This window comes from Oncorhynchus mykiss, chromosome 5 (assembly GCF_013265735.2).
Source record: "Oncorhynchus mykiss isolate Arlee chromosome 5, USDA_OmykA_1.1, whole genome shotgun sequence".
Lineage (NCBI taxonomy): Eukaryota > Metazoa > Chordata > Actinopteri > Salmoniformes > Salmonidae > Oncorhynchus > Oncorhynchus mykiss.
Window position 1 is genome coordinate 20,978,508 of NC_048569.1, and position 13,094 is coordinate 20,991,601.

At 43.6% G+C, this 13,094-nt stretch overlaps 1 protein-coding gene across 4 annotated transcripts in view; it reads left to right on the top strand.

Moving 5' to 3' along the window:
• Positions 1–12,869, top strand: part of LOC110523398 (scavenger receptor class B member 1) — a 39,228-nt gene extending 26,359 nt beyond the window's left edge. Inside the window, exons 9-13 of one of the 4 annotated variants that reach the window (XM_021602063.2) lie at positions 1,062–1,135; positions 2,332–2,383; positions 2,746–2,892; positions 4,761–4,836; positions 12,674–12,834. In XM_021602063.2, the coding sequence (XP_021457738.1) occupies positions 1,062–1,135; positions 2,332–2,383; positions 2,746–2,892; positions 4,761–4,836; positions 12,674–12,684 (360 nt within the window). In that variant the 3' untranslated portion in view covers positions 12,685–12,834. Of the gene's footprint in view, positions 1–1,061; positions 1,136–2,331; positions 2,384–2,745; positions 2,893–3,732; positions 3,897–4,760; positions 4,837–12,673 lie in introns of those variants that run through there. The other 3 variants (XM_021602064.2, XM_021602062.2, XM_021602065.2) reach the window with 3 other exon arrangements.
• The last annotated feature ends 225 nt before the right edge of the window (positions 12,870–13,094 follow it).

The following is a 13,094-nucleotide window of genomic DNA, read 5'->3' on the forward strand; positions in this document are numbered from 1 at the left end:
GTGTTAACCCTGGTGTCCTGACTAAATTCCCAATCTGGCCCTCATGCAATCATGGACACCTAATCATCCCCAGCTTCCAATTGGATCATTCATCCCCTGTAACTATTCTCCTGGTCATTGCTGTAAAATAAGATTGTGTTCTCAGTTAACTTACTTGGTAAAAGGAGGGATAAATAAGCAAGTTCCCCTCAATATTTTGGAATTCCTTCCTTTAGAAGCATATAAACAGCTGTCTGTCTGACTGCGTCTCTATCCTGTGTATGTTTTTATGTGTTCTGCTTACACACAAACTTCTAACTTAAGTACTGTAGATTGTGGGGAAATATTTACTGTGAAGAGAAATGCAACACTGACATTTCCACGGGGGGGGAGAGACTCACTCTGTATGCAGGCCTATACAGTATGTTTATTCCTCCGTTTGAAACTAGGGAACTCCACACACATTGCTGTAAGACTGGGGACAAAAAGCGTTTGTTAGGCAAATGTTTTCATTGTTTCTCAGTATATTTTATAACGACTAAGCCCGCTAACAGAGTCCTAGTTGATTGTGTGTGGGACCGATGCTCAGACTGTTCAGAGGGTATTTTTGAGCTGTGTGTGTAAGTCCCTTGAGTATTAATTTAGCTAGGTGTGATCCTGTTTTGGACAAAGTGCAGACTTTAAGCGGCTTGGCTTGGAAAGCAAAGCGATTGTCAAGTAGATTTAGTTGTTTTGTGCCACAAACTGTGTGTTTGGACAACAAGGGAGTGGAATGACCTTACCCTGAGAAGAGAAACGAGTAAGACAAGATGTTTGGTTCGAGCTCTCTCACTAAGCTTAACGACTGGTTCTTCAACTGAGGCCAAAGAGCCCTTGTCCAAATGTTTAATCTATTTCAATTAGTCTCCGTATTTAGTGCACTCAGTACAGACCACTTGTTTGTCATTAGATGTCTAGGGAACATATTTCATGCTCTTCCGCCAACAACCCAACATTGTTTACTTGCTTGCTGTGGCAAGTATTTTCCCCATTTGACTTATTAAAGCTGTAAATAAGCAGTTTATTCATTTCTCTCTCTGCAGGAGACTGGTGTACCTCTGAATGTGTCTATCCGTCTGCAGCTCAACTTGTATATGAAGAAAGTGTCTGGGATCACGTAAGGATAACCCCTATCCAGGGCCACTAACTTTTGTCCACCAGCCACTGGCAGTTAGATGAGAATCTACCAGCCTCTCAGATTTTTAAAAACAATATTGTAGTTGCCCTTTAATTTTTAATTGCACACCTTGCAATGGACTGTTGATTGGGAAGGGGGATACCTAGTCAGTTGCACAACTGAATGCATTCAACTGAAATGTGTCTTCCAGAGAGGTAGGGGGGTGCCTTAATCCATGTCCGGGTGGGTGCCTTAATCCATGTCCGGGGGTTGCCTTAATCCATGTCCGGGGGGGTGCCTTAATCCATGTCCGGGGGGGGTGCCTTAATCCATGTCCGGGGGGGGTGCCTTAATCCATGTCCGGGGGGGGTGCCTTAATCCATGTCCGGGGGGGGTGCCTTAATCCATGTCCGGGGGGGGTGCCTTAATCCATGTCCGGGGGGGGGTGCCTTAATCCATGTCCAGGGTGCCCGGGAGCAGTTGCTGGGGTGTTAACGCTTTTGTTCAAGGGCAGAACGGCAGATTTATCCACCTTGCCCACTCGGGATTCGAACCAACGCCCTTTCAGTTACTGGCCCAATGCCCTTAACCGCTAGGCTCCCTGCCACCCTAGTATGCTAGGCGCCATGTGATGGCAGAGTTTGCAAAACAAATGCCCAGCCAATTGATACATCATGATTAATTCAGAAGGTTTTAGAAATGACTGTTTCGGCATGGCTAACTGGCTACAGAGACACTTAACCAGGTAGTAACGTTACACAGGCAGTGAACATGCAGTCATGCCGTAATGTCTTCAGAAAGTTGTAAGAAATGGCCTACCAATCACTGATGCATTCTTTACTATTCCTTACATGTGGGTTTTGGATTGCCCAAGTGCTCTGTGTGACAACTGCTAGACATTCTGCCTGCCAATGCTAAAATCGACCCGCATTTGGTCGGGTGGAGGGTGTTCATTTTAGGACCTACCCCTCAACCTCTCTGATCTATAACCCCTATCTGACGCCCAACCCATCACTCCACATTTCAACATGTACATGTCATATAAGGACATTCCCTGACCTTTAACCCCAAAGGCATTAAGGTGGAGGGTCCCGTTCAATCTGGTAGTTTCTGATGGGAGAAGAACTGTCTTCCTCTGCTGTGACCGTTGCATGCATTTGTGTGTATAACTGACGGTTTGTGTTCGTCTGGAGCAGGGAAACGGGGAAGATCTCTGAGGTGATGATGCCCATGATGTGGTTTGAGGAGGTGACTGATGAGACACTTACTGGGTTCTTACCCCCTAACCTGCTGTATACCCCATACCATCTCTCCTCCCATAACACTTTCCACCCCTAACCTCCGGGCTCAGACATTACTCGTCCTAATGTTTCTGTATTACTTAATTCCATTATTTTACTTTTAGATTTGTGTGAATTGTTAGATACTACTGCACTAGGAACACAAGCTTTTTGCTACACTCTCCGCCCCAACCTGCTGTATACCCCATACCCATCTCTCCACCATAACATTCTATATTCCTCACCCATAACCCTAGCATATATACGTATCCCTAACTCTTTCTACACCCCCATAAATCTGTCCACTCATATTCTCTCCCCCTGTGGTAGAATGGTTATATCGACGGTGAAATCCTGGCGACGTTCCACACTAACCTGGTGCTATTGCCAATGGTGATGGTGTACATGCAGTACTGTTTCATAGTCCTGGGCCTGGCCACCGTACTGGGGGTTGTACTACTATACTACAGGAACAAGGTAAGGCCTCTACACTGCATTTGCATGGAGGGATGGATGGGAGAGTGTTTGTTCACAAACTGGATTTGTACAAGTGGTTGTGAGAGAGGAGAGAAATAACATGCTCATTCTTTGGTTTGCATGGCATGCGTACTAACCAATGTGACCCTCTGACAATCCTGAGCAGCTCTCCACTACCCATCAGAGAACAGAGACTCTTCCCACAGCCTCCCATAACAAACCAACACACTGGTGCTCCCCCCTCTCCACCAGTAGGGGTGCACATCACAGCAAACAGAGTTCATATGAAGTTTGTAGTTCACTGACTGAGTAGCTCAGTAGATTGTGTTCAGTGATCTATACTGTACAGTGCAGAGGTGCCACTTTGGGACGAGGTCACACCCCCACTGCCTGTCTCTCGTTAAAATAATCAGAGATTTCCCCTAATATAGCTGACACTACATTAGCCAGTTCATTTAATAAACAAGTGGACAACTCTTAATGGTCCAGTTTATTCAATGAGGTATAATGCCCATTTCAAGTTTATTTTCCTTTTGGAAATGTGGTTCTTGTTTTGGAGAATTTAGGCAAAAATGAGTTGTGTACACACTCACTGCACTAGTGAGATCACGTCATGTGGTTTGTATGCGGCCTTACAGTAGCTGAGCACACTTCTACTGGCTGGACTAGCTGCGTAGGTTTAGATGCATCACACCTGAATCACACCTGTGTATGGACAGTCTAGATGCTGAAACACAATGTTCCCTAAGGACAGTGGACTGTACTGATAAGTTTGTGACGAGCGTTATGACTGTTGTGAATGTTTGCAGGGAATCAGTTGGCCTGTTTGTTTTCCCACAGGCGTCGTTGAAAAAATATCAGCCTACAGTGATCCAGAACCATGGGGTTGGTCCACATGTTAAACTGTTCCCAATCACTCCTGAAAACATGCCTCTATCATATCAAGCAGAAGAATGTGATGGCAATATGAATATAAAATAATAAAATCATGATTTACCCTGACAGATTCTGATCTGCCTTGATTTGATTATAACAGTCCATTAGGAAGGGTGGCCAATTCCCTGGGGGACTGATGTGCAGGCTTCTGTTACAACCCAGCTCTAAAACGCATGTTAAACTATAGGGGTCATGATCTTTAATCTGGACCAGAATGATTTATAGTCTCTAGAACTAGACTAAATATATATTGTTCAGATTGAAGAATGACTGTAGTATTAGCTGAACCAGCTGTGTGGAAGCTGGTTTGGAGTAAAAGCCTGCACACACTGGCCTTCTGGGACCAGAGTTCTCCTGATCAGTAAGATAAACATGTCTATAGATCACGTCCAGCCTGTTTGTTACTGCATGAAGCTGATCAATCGGGTCGATCAGAGGGACAATCCAAATGTTACGATTGATTGTTCAAGATTGTCTGTATGAGGTGTCATTAACCAATTGCATTAACACTGGATGTCTTGCATGCCACGCCCACAGTCATCTGTTTTCAAACTGCATGAACACACTCATAAAAACGCACACACACTGCATTGACGAAACCACACACTGCATGAACACACACACTGACTCAACACAAATTACCCAATGGCTGAGAAACTAAATACTGGGCTATGTTCAGTACAAAAACAATGTGGAATGTTGCAGATAGAAAAGCCATGACTAGAGCTGAATGGATTACGTATTCTATATACCAGTGAGGTATGTATATTCTACATTGTACATTTCTATCTGAACGTTGGCCAACGTTTTCCTGCTGAACATGGCCCTGCGCTTTTTGTCTGTCACGTTATAATCGACCACCTGACAGCAAATAAGGTTGCTCAGTAGCTGCTCTGATTGGCTGATTTAGTGAAGGGCTGGTTATCTTTTAGGCATCTGTTAAAGACACCGTAAACAGCGCAGATGCCCTCAAACAACAGACGGACAAATGTATCGTGAATGACACAGGTTGGTTTCAGGCCCACACACACACACAGCCGCTTATGTCCAAGGTGTACACGTGCTCAGCCTCTTATGTCCTAAGTTTACACACACACACACATCATTGAGGACTTACACAATAGGCATCACACTCACCTATATTATTTTACCAACATCTCTATCATTTTAAAACACCATTTTCTCATCCACTGCTCTTGTGCCATGTTTCATAAGACCAAGTTATCGCTGCCTGTGGTTTGAGTGTGGGTTTTGGAAGTGTCAAGTTGAAAGATCTAAGCATGGTTGAGCAAGAACTCCCAACAGCCCAAAGTTAACACGCAGCAGACTGCTATTGCTGGATGAACAATGTTTTAGGTGATCTGTTGACAGGATGTTGTGATTTTCATGTGACCCTTTTGAAGCACTGTCACTGACAGGTGAAATTGACTCTGCATCTGACATGAGACTGTTTTTGTCTGTTTAGTTGCATGTCTGACGAGTAGTGGTGCAACAGATCACAAAACTCACGGATCGGATCACGGTTTTGCGTCACGGATCGAATCACGGTTTTGCGTCACGGATCGGATCATTTTTCGGATCATCAAAAAATAAGGGAGATTAATATAACTTTGCTTTCCATTTATGACTTAAAGCAAGGAACTTTTAAATGTTTAAATCAAATATTCAATACTCAATTGTTAAATGAAAGTGCAATATGAGGCATTATACCTTCTTCCTTTGAACAATAGTGAATGAAAAAATTGCCTGTGTCCACATCAAAAAAAGAAAGCAAAGTAGACCTGAGCTTAACTTTTAAAATAATTTTTCAAAAAGATGAGGATGTCTACATTGTCTGGGAGATGGTAGACTTCTTTGCAGTTACTATGTCCCCTGCTGTGGAGAACACCCCTCTCGCTAGGAATTGAAGTGCCAGGTAGCATCTTGCCATCATGGCAATGTGAGGGTATTTACACTCATTCCTTTCCACTATGTCAGTGGATCACCATCCAGTGGAATGCCGCTTGCTGCCTTGTAGGATTCCACATCCTCTTTGATGGTGTTGGCAAACGTCTTGCCTGTGTCCTTGCTCGCAAAGGTCTTCCCAAAAAGCTCCTTCATGGTCAAATTATTTTGTGGAGGAGATGCCTCCTGAGTCTGCTCCTGTCGGCTCTGTGGCTTGACCCTGCAGATAAAATGACTTATTTTCATTTTTCTTTTAACTATAATTGTGGCAATAACGTTTAATAAAAGCCATAATTATTCCAAATCAAATGGATGATTCTAATAGACTAAGATTAGACTACAGTATATTTATTATTTAAGTAATTCACTCTTACATTTAAACAAAAATGTGCCTCAGTGGTGAGATCACTTTATGTCCTCCGGTGCAGGGCAGGGTCTAGGTGAGACAGGGACTTGAACCAGTAGATCTATGAAGGTAGTTCTGTACATTAGGGGGCATCTGGGGTTCAGGTCCACTTTTTTTGGATTTATTTCACCTTTATTTAACCAGGTAGGCAAGTTGAGAACAAGTTCTCATTTACAATTGCGACCTGGCCAAGATAAAGCAAAGCAGTTCGACACAACAACAGAGTTACACATGGAGTAAAACAAACATACAGTCAGTAATACTGTAGAAAAATAAGTCTATATACAATGTGAGCAAATGAGGTGAGATAAGGGAGGTAAAGGCAAAAAAAAAGGCCATGGTGGCAAAGTAAATACAATATAGCAAGTAAAACACTGGAATGGTAGATTTGCAGTGGAAGAATGTGCAAAGTAGAAATAAAAATAATGGGGTGCAAAGGAGCAAAATAAAGAAAATCAAATAAATACAGTAGGGAAAGAGGTAGTTAAATTAGGTAGGCTAAATTATAGATGGGCTATGTACAGGGGCAGTAATCTGTAAGCTGCTCTGACAGCTGGTGCTTAAAGCTAGTGAGGGAGATAAATGTTTCCAGTTTCAGAGATTTTTGTAGTTCGTTCCAGTCATTGGCAGCAGAGAACTGGAAGGAGAGGCGGCCAAGAAATAATTGGTTTTGGGGGTGACCAGAGAGATATACCTGCTGGAGCGTGTGCTACAGGTGGGTGATGCTATGGTGACCAGTGAGCTGAGATAAGGAGGGACTTTATCTAGCAGGATCTTGTAGATGACTTGGAGCCAGTGAGTTTTTGGCGACGAGGATGAAGCGAGTGCCAGCCAACGAGAGCTTACAGGTCGCAATGGTGGGTAGTGTATGGGGCTTTGGTGACAAAACGGATGGCACTGTGATAGACTGCATCCAATTTATTGAGTAGGGTATTGGAGGCTATTTTGTAAATGACGTCGAGGATTGGTAGAATGGTCAGTTTTGTTTGTTTGGCAGCATGAATGAAGGATGCTTTGTTGTGAAATAGGATGCAAATTCTAGATTTAACTTTGGATTGGAGATGTTTGATGTGGGTCTGGAAGGAGAGTTTACAGTCTAACCAGACACCTAGGTATTTGTAGTTGTCCACGTATTCTAAGTCAGAGCCGTCCAGAGTAGTGATGTTGGACAGGCGGGCAGGTGCAGGCAGCGATCGGTTGAAGAGCATGCATTTAGTTTTACTTGTATTTAAGAGCAATTGGAGGCCATGGAAGGAGAGTCGTATGGCATTGAAGCTTGCCTGGAGGGTTGTTAATAAGGTGGCCAGAAGTATACAGAATGGTGTCGTCTGCGTAGAGGTGGATCAGAGACTCACCAGCAGCAAGAGCGACATCATTGATGTATACAGAGAAGAGTCTGTCCAATAATTGAACCCTGTGGCACCCCCATAGAGACTGCCAGAGGTCCGGACAACAGACCCTCCGATTTGACAAACTGAACTCTATCAGAGAAGTAGTTGGTGAACCAGGCGAGGCAATCATTTGAGAAACCAAGGCTGTCGAGTCTGCCGATGAGGATGTGGTGATTGACAGAGTCGAAAGCCTTGGGCAGATCAATGAATACGGCTGCACAGTAATGTTTCTTATCGATGGGTAAGATATAGTTTAGGACCTTTAGGTGCACCCATGACCAGCTCTGAAACCAGATTGCATAGCAGAGAGGGTATGGTGAGATTCGAAATGGTCGGTAATGTTTGTTGACTTGGCTTTCGAAGACCTTAGAAAGGCAGGGTAGGATAAATATAGGTCTGTAGCAGTTTGGGTCAAGAGTGTCTCCCCCCCCCCCCCTTTGAAGAGGGGGATGACTGCAGCTGCTTTCCAATCTTTGGGAATCTCAGACGACACGAAAGAGGTTGAACAGGCTAGAAATAGGGGTGGCAACAATTTCGGCAGGTAATTTTAGAAAGAAAGGGTCCAGATTGTCTAGCCCGGCTGATTTGTAGGGGTCCAGATTTTGCAGCTCTTTCAGAATATTAGCTGACTGGATTTGGGAGAAGGAGAAATGGGGAAGGCTTGGGCAAGTTGCTGTGAGGGGTGCAGTGCTGTTGACCGGGGTAGAGGTAGCCAGGTGGAAAGCATGGCCAGACGTAGAAAAATGCTTATTGAAATTCTCAATTATAGTGGATTTATCAGTGGTGAGCGTTTCCTATCTTCAGTGCAGTGGGCAGCTGGGAGGAGGTGTTCTTATTCTCCATGGACTTTACACTGTCCCAAAACTTTTTTGAGTTAGTGTTGCAGTAAGCAAATTTCTGCTTGAAAAAGCTAGCCTTGGCTTTTCTAACTGCCTGTGTATATTGGTTTCTAGCCTCCCTGAAAAGCTGCATATCACGGGCTGTTCGATGCTAATGCAGAATGCCATAGGATCTTTGTGTTGAGGGCAGTCGGGTCTGGGGAGAACCAAGGGCTATATCTGTTCCTGGTTCTAAATTTCTTGAATGGGGCATGCTTATTTAAGATGGTTAGGAAGGCATTTTTTTTAAATATCCAGGCATCCTCTACTGACCCGATCAGATCAATGGCAGCCTCTAATGGCAGCCTTGACATCTCTAGTGATGGTGCTGTCTTCCTCACTTGGGGCCATTGATTGTAGAATCCTTGTTTTCAGAGGTAGGATCATGGACACATTAGGTTCTCAATGTTTATACCCCAATTTAATGACTCTGTCTGCAACCAGGATTTGTAAGATACTGGTTGGAATGAAAACAGAGGCCCAGTCCACAATAGTCAAATGTTTATTCACGGGAACGTTCTGGCGTGCACAGTACAAAGACCTTAATTTTATAGTGACACACATACTTCCACACAAAACATTTAGTTATCATACGCCCACACTGTCCTGCTACCCAGCCGACGTAGAGAGACCCTGGGAAGTTCTCAGTGCCCCAGCCAAGGTCGGCACTGAATCTTGCTCAGTCAAGACACTAGATACAGTGCAGGTATTGATGTTTCAGATGGGGTGAAAAACAATTCTCATGGCTTGTGGCAGTATGCACGGTGTCTGCTTGGGCAGCTAATACTTTCACCTCAAGTGAAGTCACTAATGATCTGCCATGATACTGATGTGCCTCTTAATAACAATGGTTGTTTCTCAAACCTACAGTGCCTTGCGAAAGTATTCGGCCCCCTTGAACTTTGCGACCTTTTGCCACATTTCAGGCTTCAAACATAAAGATATAAAACTGAAGAATCAACAACAAGTGGGACACAATCATGAAGTGGAACGACATTTATTAGATGTTACAAACTTTTTTAACAAATCAAAAACTGAAAAATTGGGCGTGCAAAATTATTCAGCCCCTTTACTTTCAGTGCAGCAAACTCTCTCCAGAAGTTCAGTGAGGATCTCTGAATGATTCAATGTTGACCTAAATGACTAATGATGATAAATACAATCCACCTGTGTGTAATCAAGTCTCCGTATAAATGCACCTGCACTGTGATAGTCTCAGAGGTCCGTTAAAAGCGCAGAGAGCATCATGAAGAACAAGGAACACACCAGGCAGGTCCGAGATACTGTTGTGAAGAAGTTTAAAGCCGGATTTGGATACAAAAAGATTTCCCAAGTTTTAAACATCCCAAGGAGCACTGCGCAAGCGATAATATTGAAATGGAAGGAGTATCAGACCACTGCAAATCTACCAAGACCTGGCCGTCCCTCTAAACTTTCAGCTCATACAAGGAGAAGACTGATCAGAGATGCAGCCAAGAGGCCCATGATCAATCTGGATGAACTGCAGAGATCTCCAGCTGAGGTGGGAGACTCTGTCCATAGGACAACAATCAGTCGTATATTGCACAAATCTGGCCTTTATGGAAGAGTGGCAAGAAGAAAGCCATTTCTTAAAGATATCCATAAAAAGTGTTGTTTAAAGTTTGCCACAAGCCACCTGGGAGACACACCAAACATGTGGAAGAAGGTGCTCTGGTCAGATGAAACCAAAATTGAACTTTTTAGCAACAATGCAAAATGTTATGTTTGGCGTAAAAGCAACACAGCTCATCACCCTGACCACACCATCCCCACTGTCAAACATGGTGGTGGCAGCATCATGGTTTGGGCCTGCTTTTCTTCAGCAGGGACAGGGAAGATGGTTAAAATTGATGGGAAGATGGATGGAGCCAAATACAGGACCGTTCTGGAAGAGAACCTGATGGAGTCTGCAAAAGACCTGAGACTGGGACGGAGATTTGTCTTCCAACAAGACAATGATCCAAAACATAAAGCAAAATCTACAATGGAATGGTTCAAAAATAAACATATCCAGGTGTTAGAATGGCCAAGTCAAAGTCCAGACCTGAATCCAATTGAGAATCCGTGGAAAGAACTGAAAACTGCTGTTCACAAATGCTCTCCATCCAACCTCACTGAGCTCGGGCTGTTTTGCAAGGAGGAATGGGAAAACATTTCAGTCTCTCGATGTGCAAAACTGATAGAGACATACCCCAAGCGACTTACAGCTGTAATCGCAGCAAAAGGTGGCGCTACAAAGTATTAACTTAAGGGGGCTGAATAATTTTGCACGCCCAATTTTTCAGTTTTTGATTTGTTAAAAAAGTTTGAAATATCCAATAAATGTCGTTCCACTTCATGATTGTGTCCCACTTGTTGTTGATTCTTCACAAAAAAATACAGTTTTATATCTTTATGTTTGAAGCCTGAAATGTGGCAAAAGGTCGCAAAGTTCAAGGGGGCCGAATACTTTCGCAAGGCACTGTATATTGTCACCAAAACATTAATTCTGACTACGAACTACACTCTCAGATATAATTCTGACTAAATCACACACAGCATGAAAATAGTCTAATGATTCTAATCAGTGCTCAATAGGGTTGTAACTGTTTTGAGGTTTGATCACCCGGAGGACCTCAGCCACCTTCACCACCTTCACATCATCAGACAAGGTGAAGATGTTTGTTTTTCCAGGGTCTTGTCTGGCAGTGCAGAGTATACAGTTGCCTGCTGCTCAAGATAGAGCTCCAACATGTCATAAGTGGAGTTCCATCTTGTTGTGACATGGTGTATGAGCTTGTGGGTTGGTAGCTGTAGCATTTCCTGCTTGGTCTTAAGAACATCAGCGGCTGTTGTGCTTCGGTGGAAAAAGGAAACCACCTTCCTGATCCTCCCACGGAGGCGGTCAATCTGGTTCACTGAGATTCCCTTTTGAGATGCTAAATTGATCACAAGTGCAAAGCAAGCTATCTGTGGCCCCAGTCCAGCCTCTATCACTGCATTTACTTGGTTATGGCATTATCTGTGGTGGTTGGGATATTGCTATTGGGCCTCTCTAGCTTCCACTCTGCTACTGCTCCTAGCACTACCTGCACCAGATTTGTGCCTGTGTGACTCTCATAGAGGGGGTGTGTCTGTAGCCCTGGACTTCACATCTTCCCCTCTGTGGTGTTGTGAGCAGTCAGTCACGTAGCTTTCCGTTGCCCTGGAGGTCCACTCCTCTGTGGTGTAGTGAGCAGTCAGTCACATAGCTTTCTGTTACCCTGGAGGTCCAGCTGTCTGTGGTGAGGGCAACAGAGGATGTCTTGGATGATCTTTTGACAATTTAGATATTTTCCTCTTCATAAAGATCTGGCACGATCTTCATACTGAAATGGGTGCGCCAGGTGATTTTGTAGCGTGGCTCAAGCACTTTCACCATATGTTTAAACCCTTTGTTTTCCACAACAGAGTATGGCCTCATGTCTGCAGAGATAAACATCCCAATAGATTTGGTGTTGACTTTAGTCTGGTCTGATTCTGCAGCGAAGGGCTGCTTAAATGCCGCGGTGTGAAGTTGTCTATTGGCTGAGTTGGCTCCTGTCACTGACACACCAGGGTGATGATGCTTTAAATGTGTGGCCATGCTCGCTGTATTTCCATGATCATACGGCTTTCTTGTGGCTCAATGCCTACACACTAATGGTGTTGTCCACCACCCTTCTAACGTCATCATATTTGACAGGGAAGCCAAAATGCTCCCATACAAGAGACTTAAATGAAGCGGGAGGATCCAGGATTGATTCATTAGGATTCAACATGCCCGTTTCACGTGAACAGTACACACAACTGCTTTTTAAAATGTTTATAATCAAAACAACCTTCAGGCTTCAGAGTAAAACGTTTCACTGCAGCTCTGCATCGAGATTTAGGGAATTATTACTTTAACAAGTAACAGCGGCAGTAGAACTGTGTTTCACATTATGATGGTTAAACTTTGCAATTGATCCTCGGTTCACATGCGTGCCGAACCGTGGGGGGGGGGATCCATACGGATCACGGATCGACTACGGTCTGTTACACCACTACTGACGAGACATTGTTTTTTTGGCCTTTTGTAGTGAAAAGGCCAAATAAAAGTTCTCTATGAACAGATTCACAGACTGAAATGAGAGCATACTTGATCCTAACTATGTTGTGTTTTTAACATTATTTCTCACATTCTCTATCTCCTCTTTTCCTAACAGATAAGATGTGAGAGGACTGTCATACAGGACACCAACGGGAGCGAACAAACCCCTCTACTACAGCACTGGGTGGACACACACAGATAGCAGTCTAGCCCAGTGCTGCAGGGCTCTGTGTTTGAGACTGAAACCCTATAGCCACTGACTGACAATTCTCTCTCTCATATATATATATATATACTGCTCAAAAAAATAAAGGGACCACTAAAATAAAACATCCTAGATCTGAATGAATGAAATATTATTATTAAATACTTTTTCTTTACATAGTTGAATGTGCTGACAACAAAATAACACAAATTATCAATGGAAATCAAATTTATCAACCCATGGAGGTCTGGATTTGGAGTCACACTCAAAATTAAAGTGGAAAACCACACTACAGGCTGATCCAACTTTGATGTAATGTCCTTAAAACAAC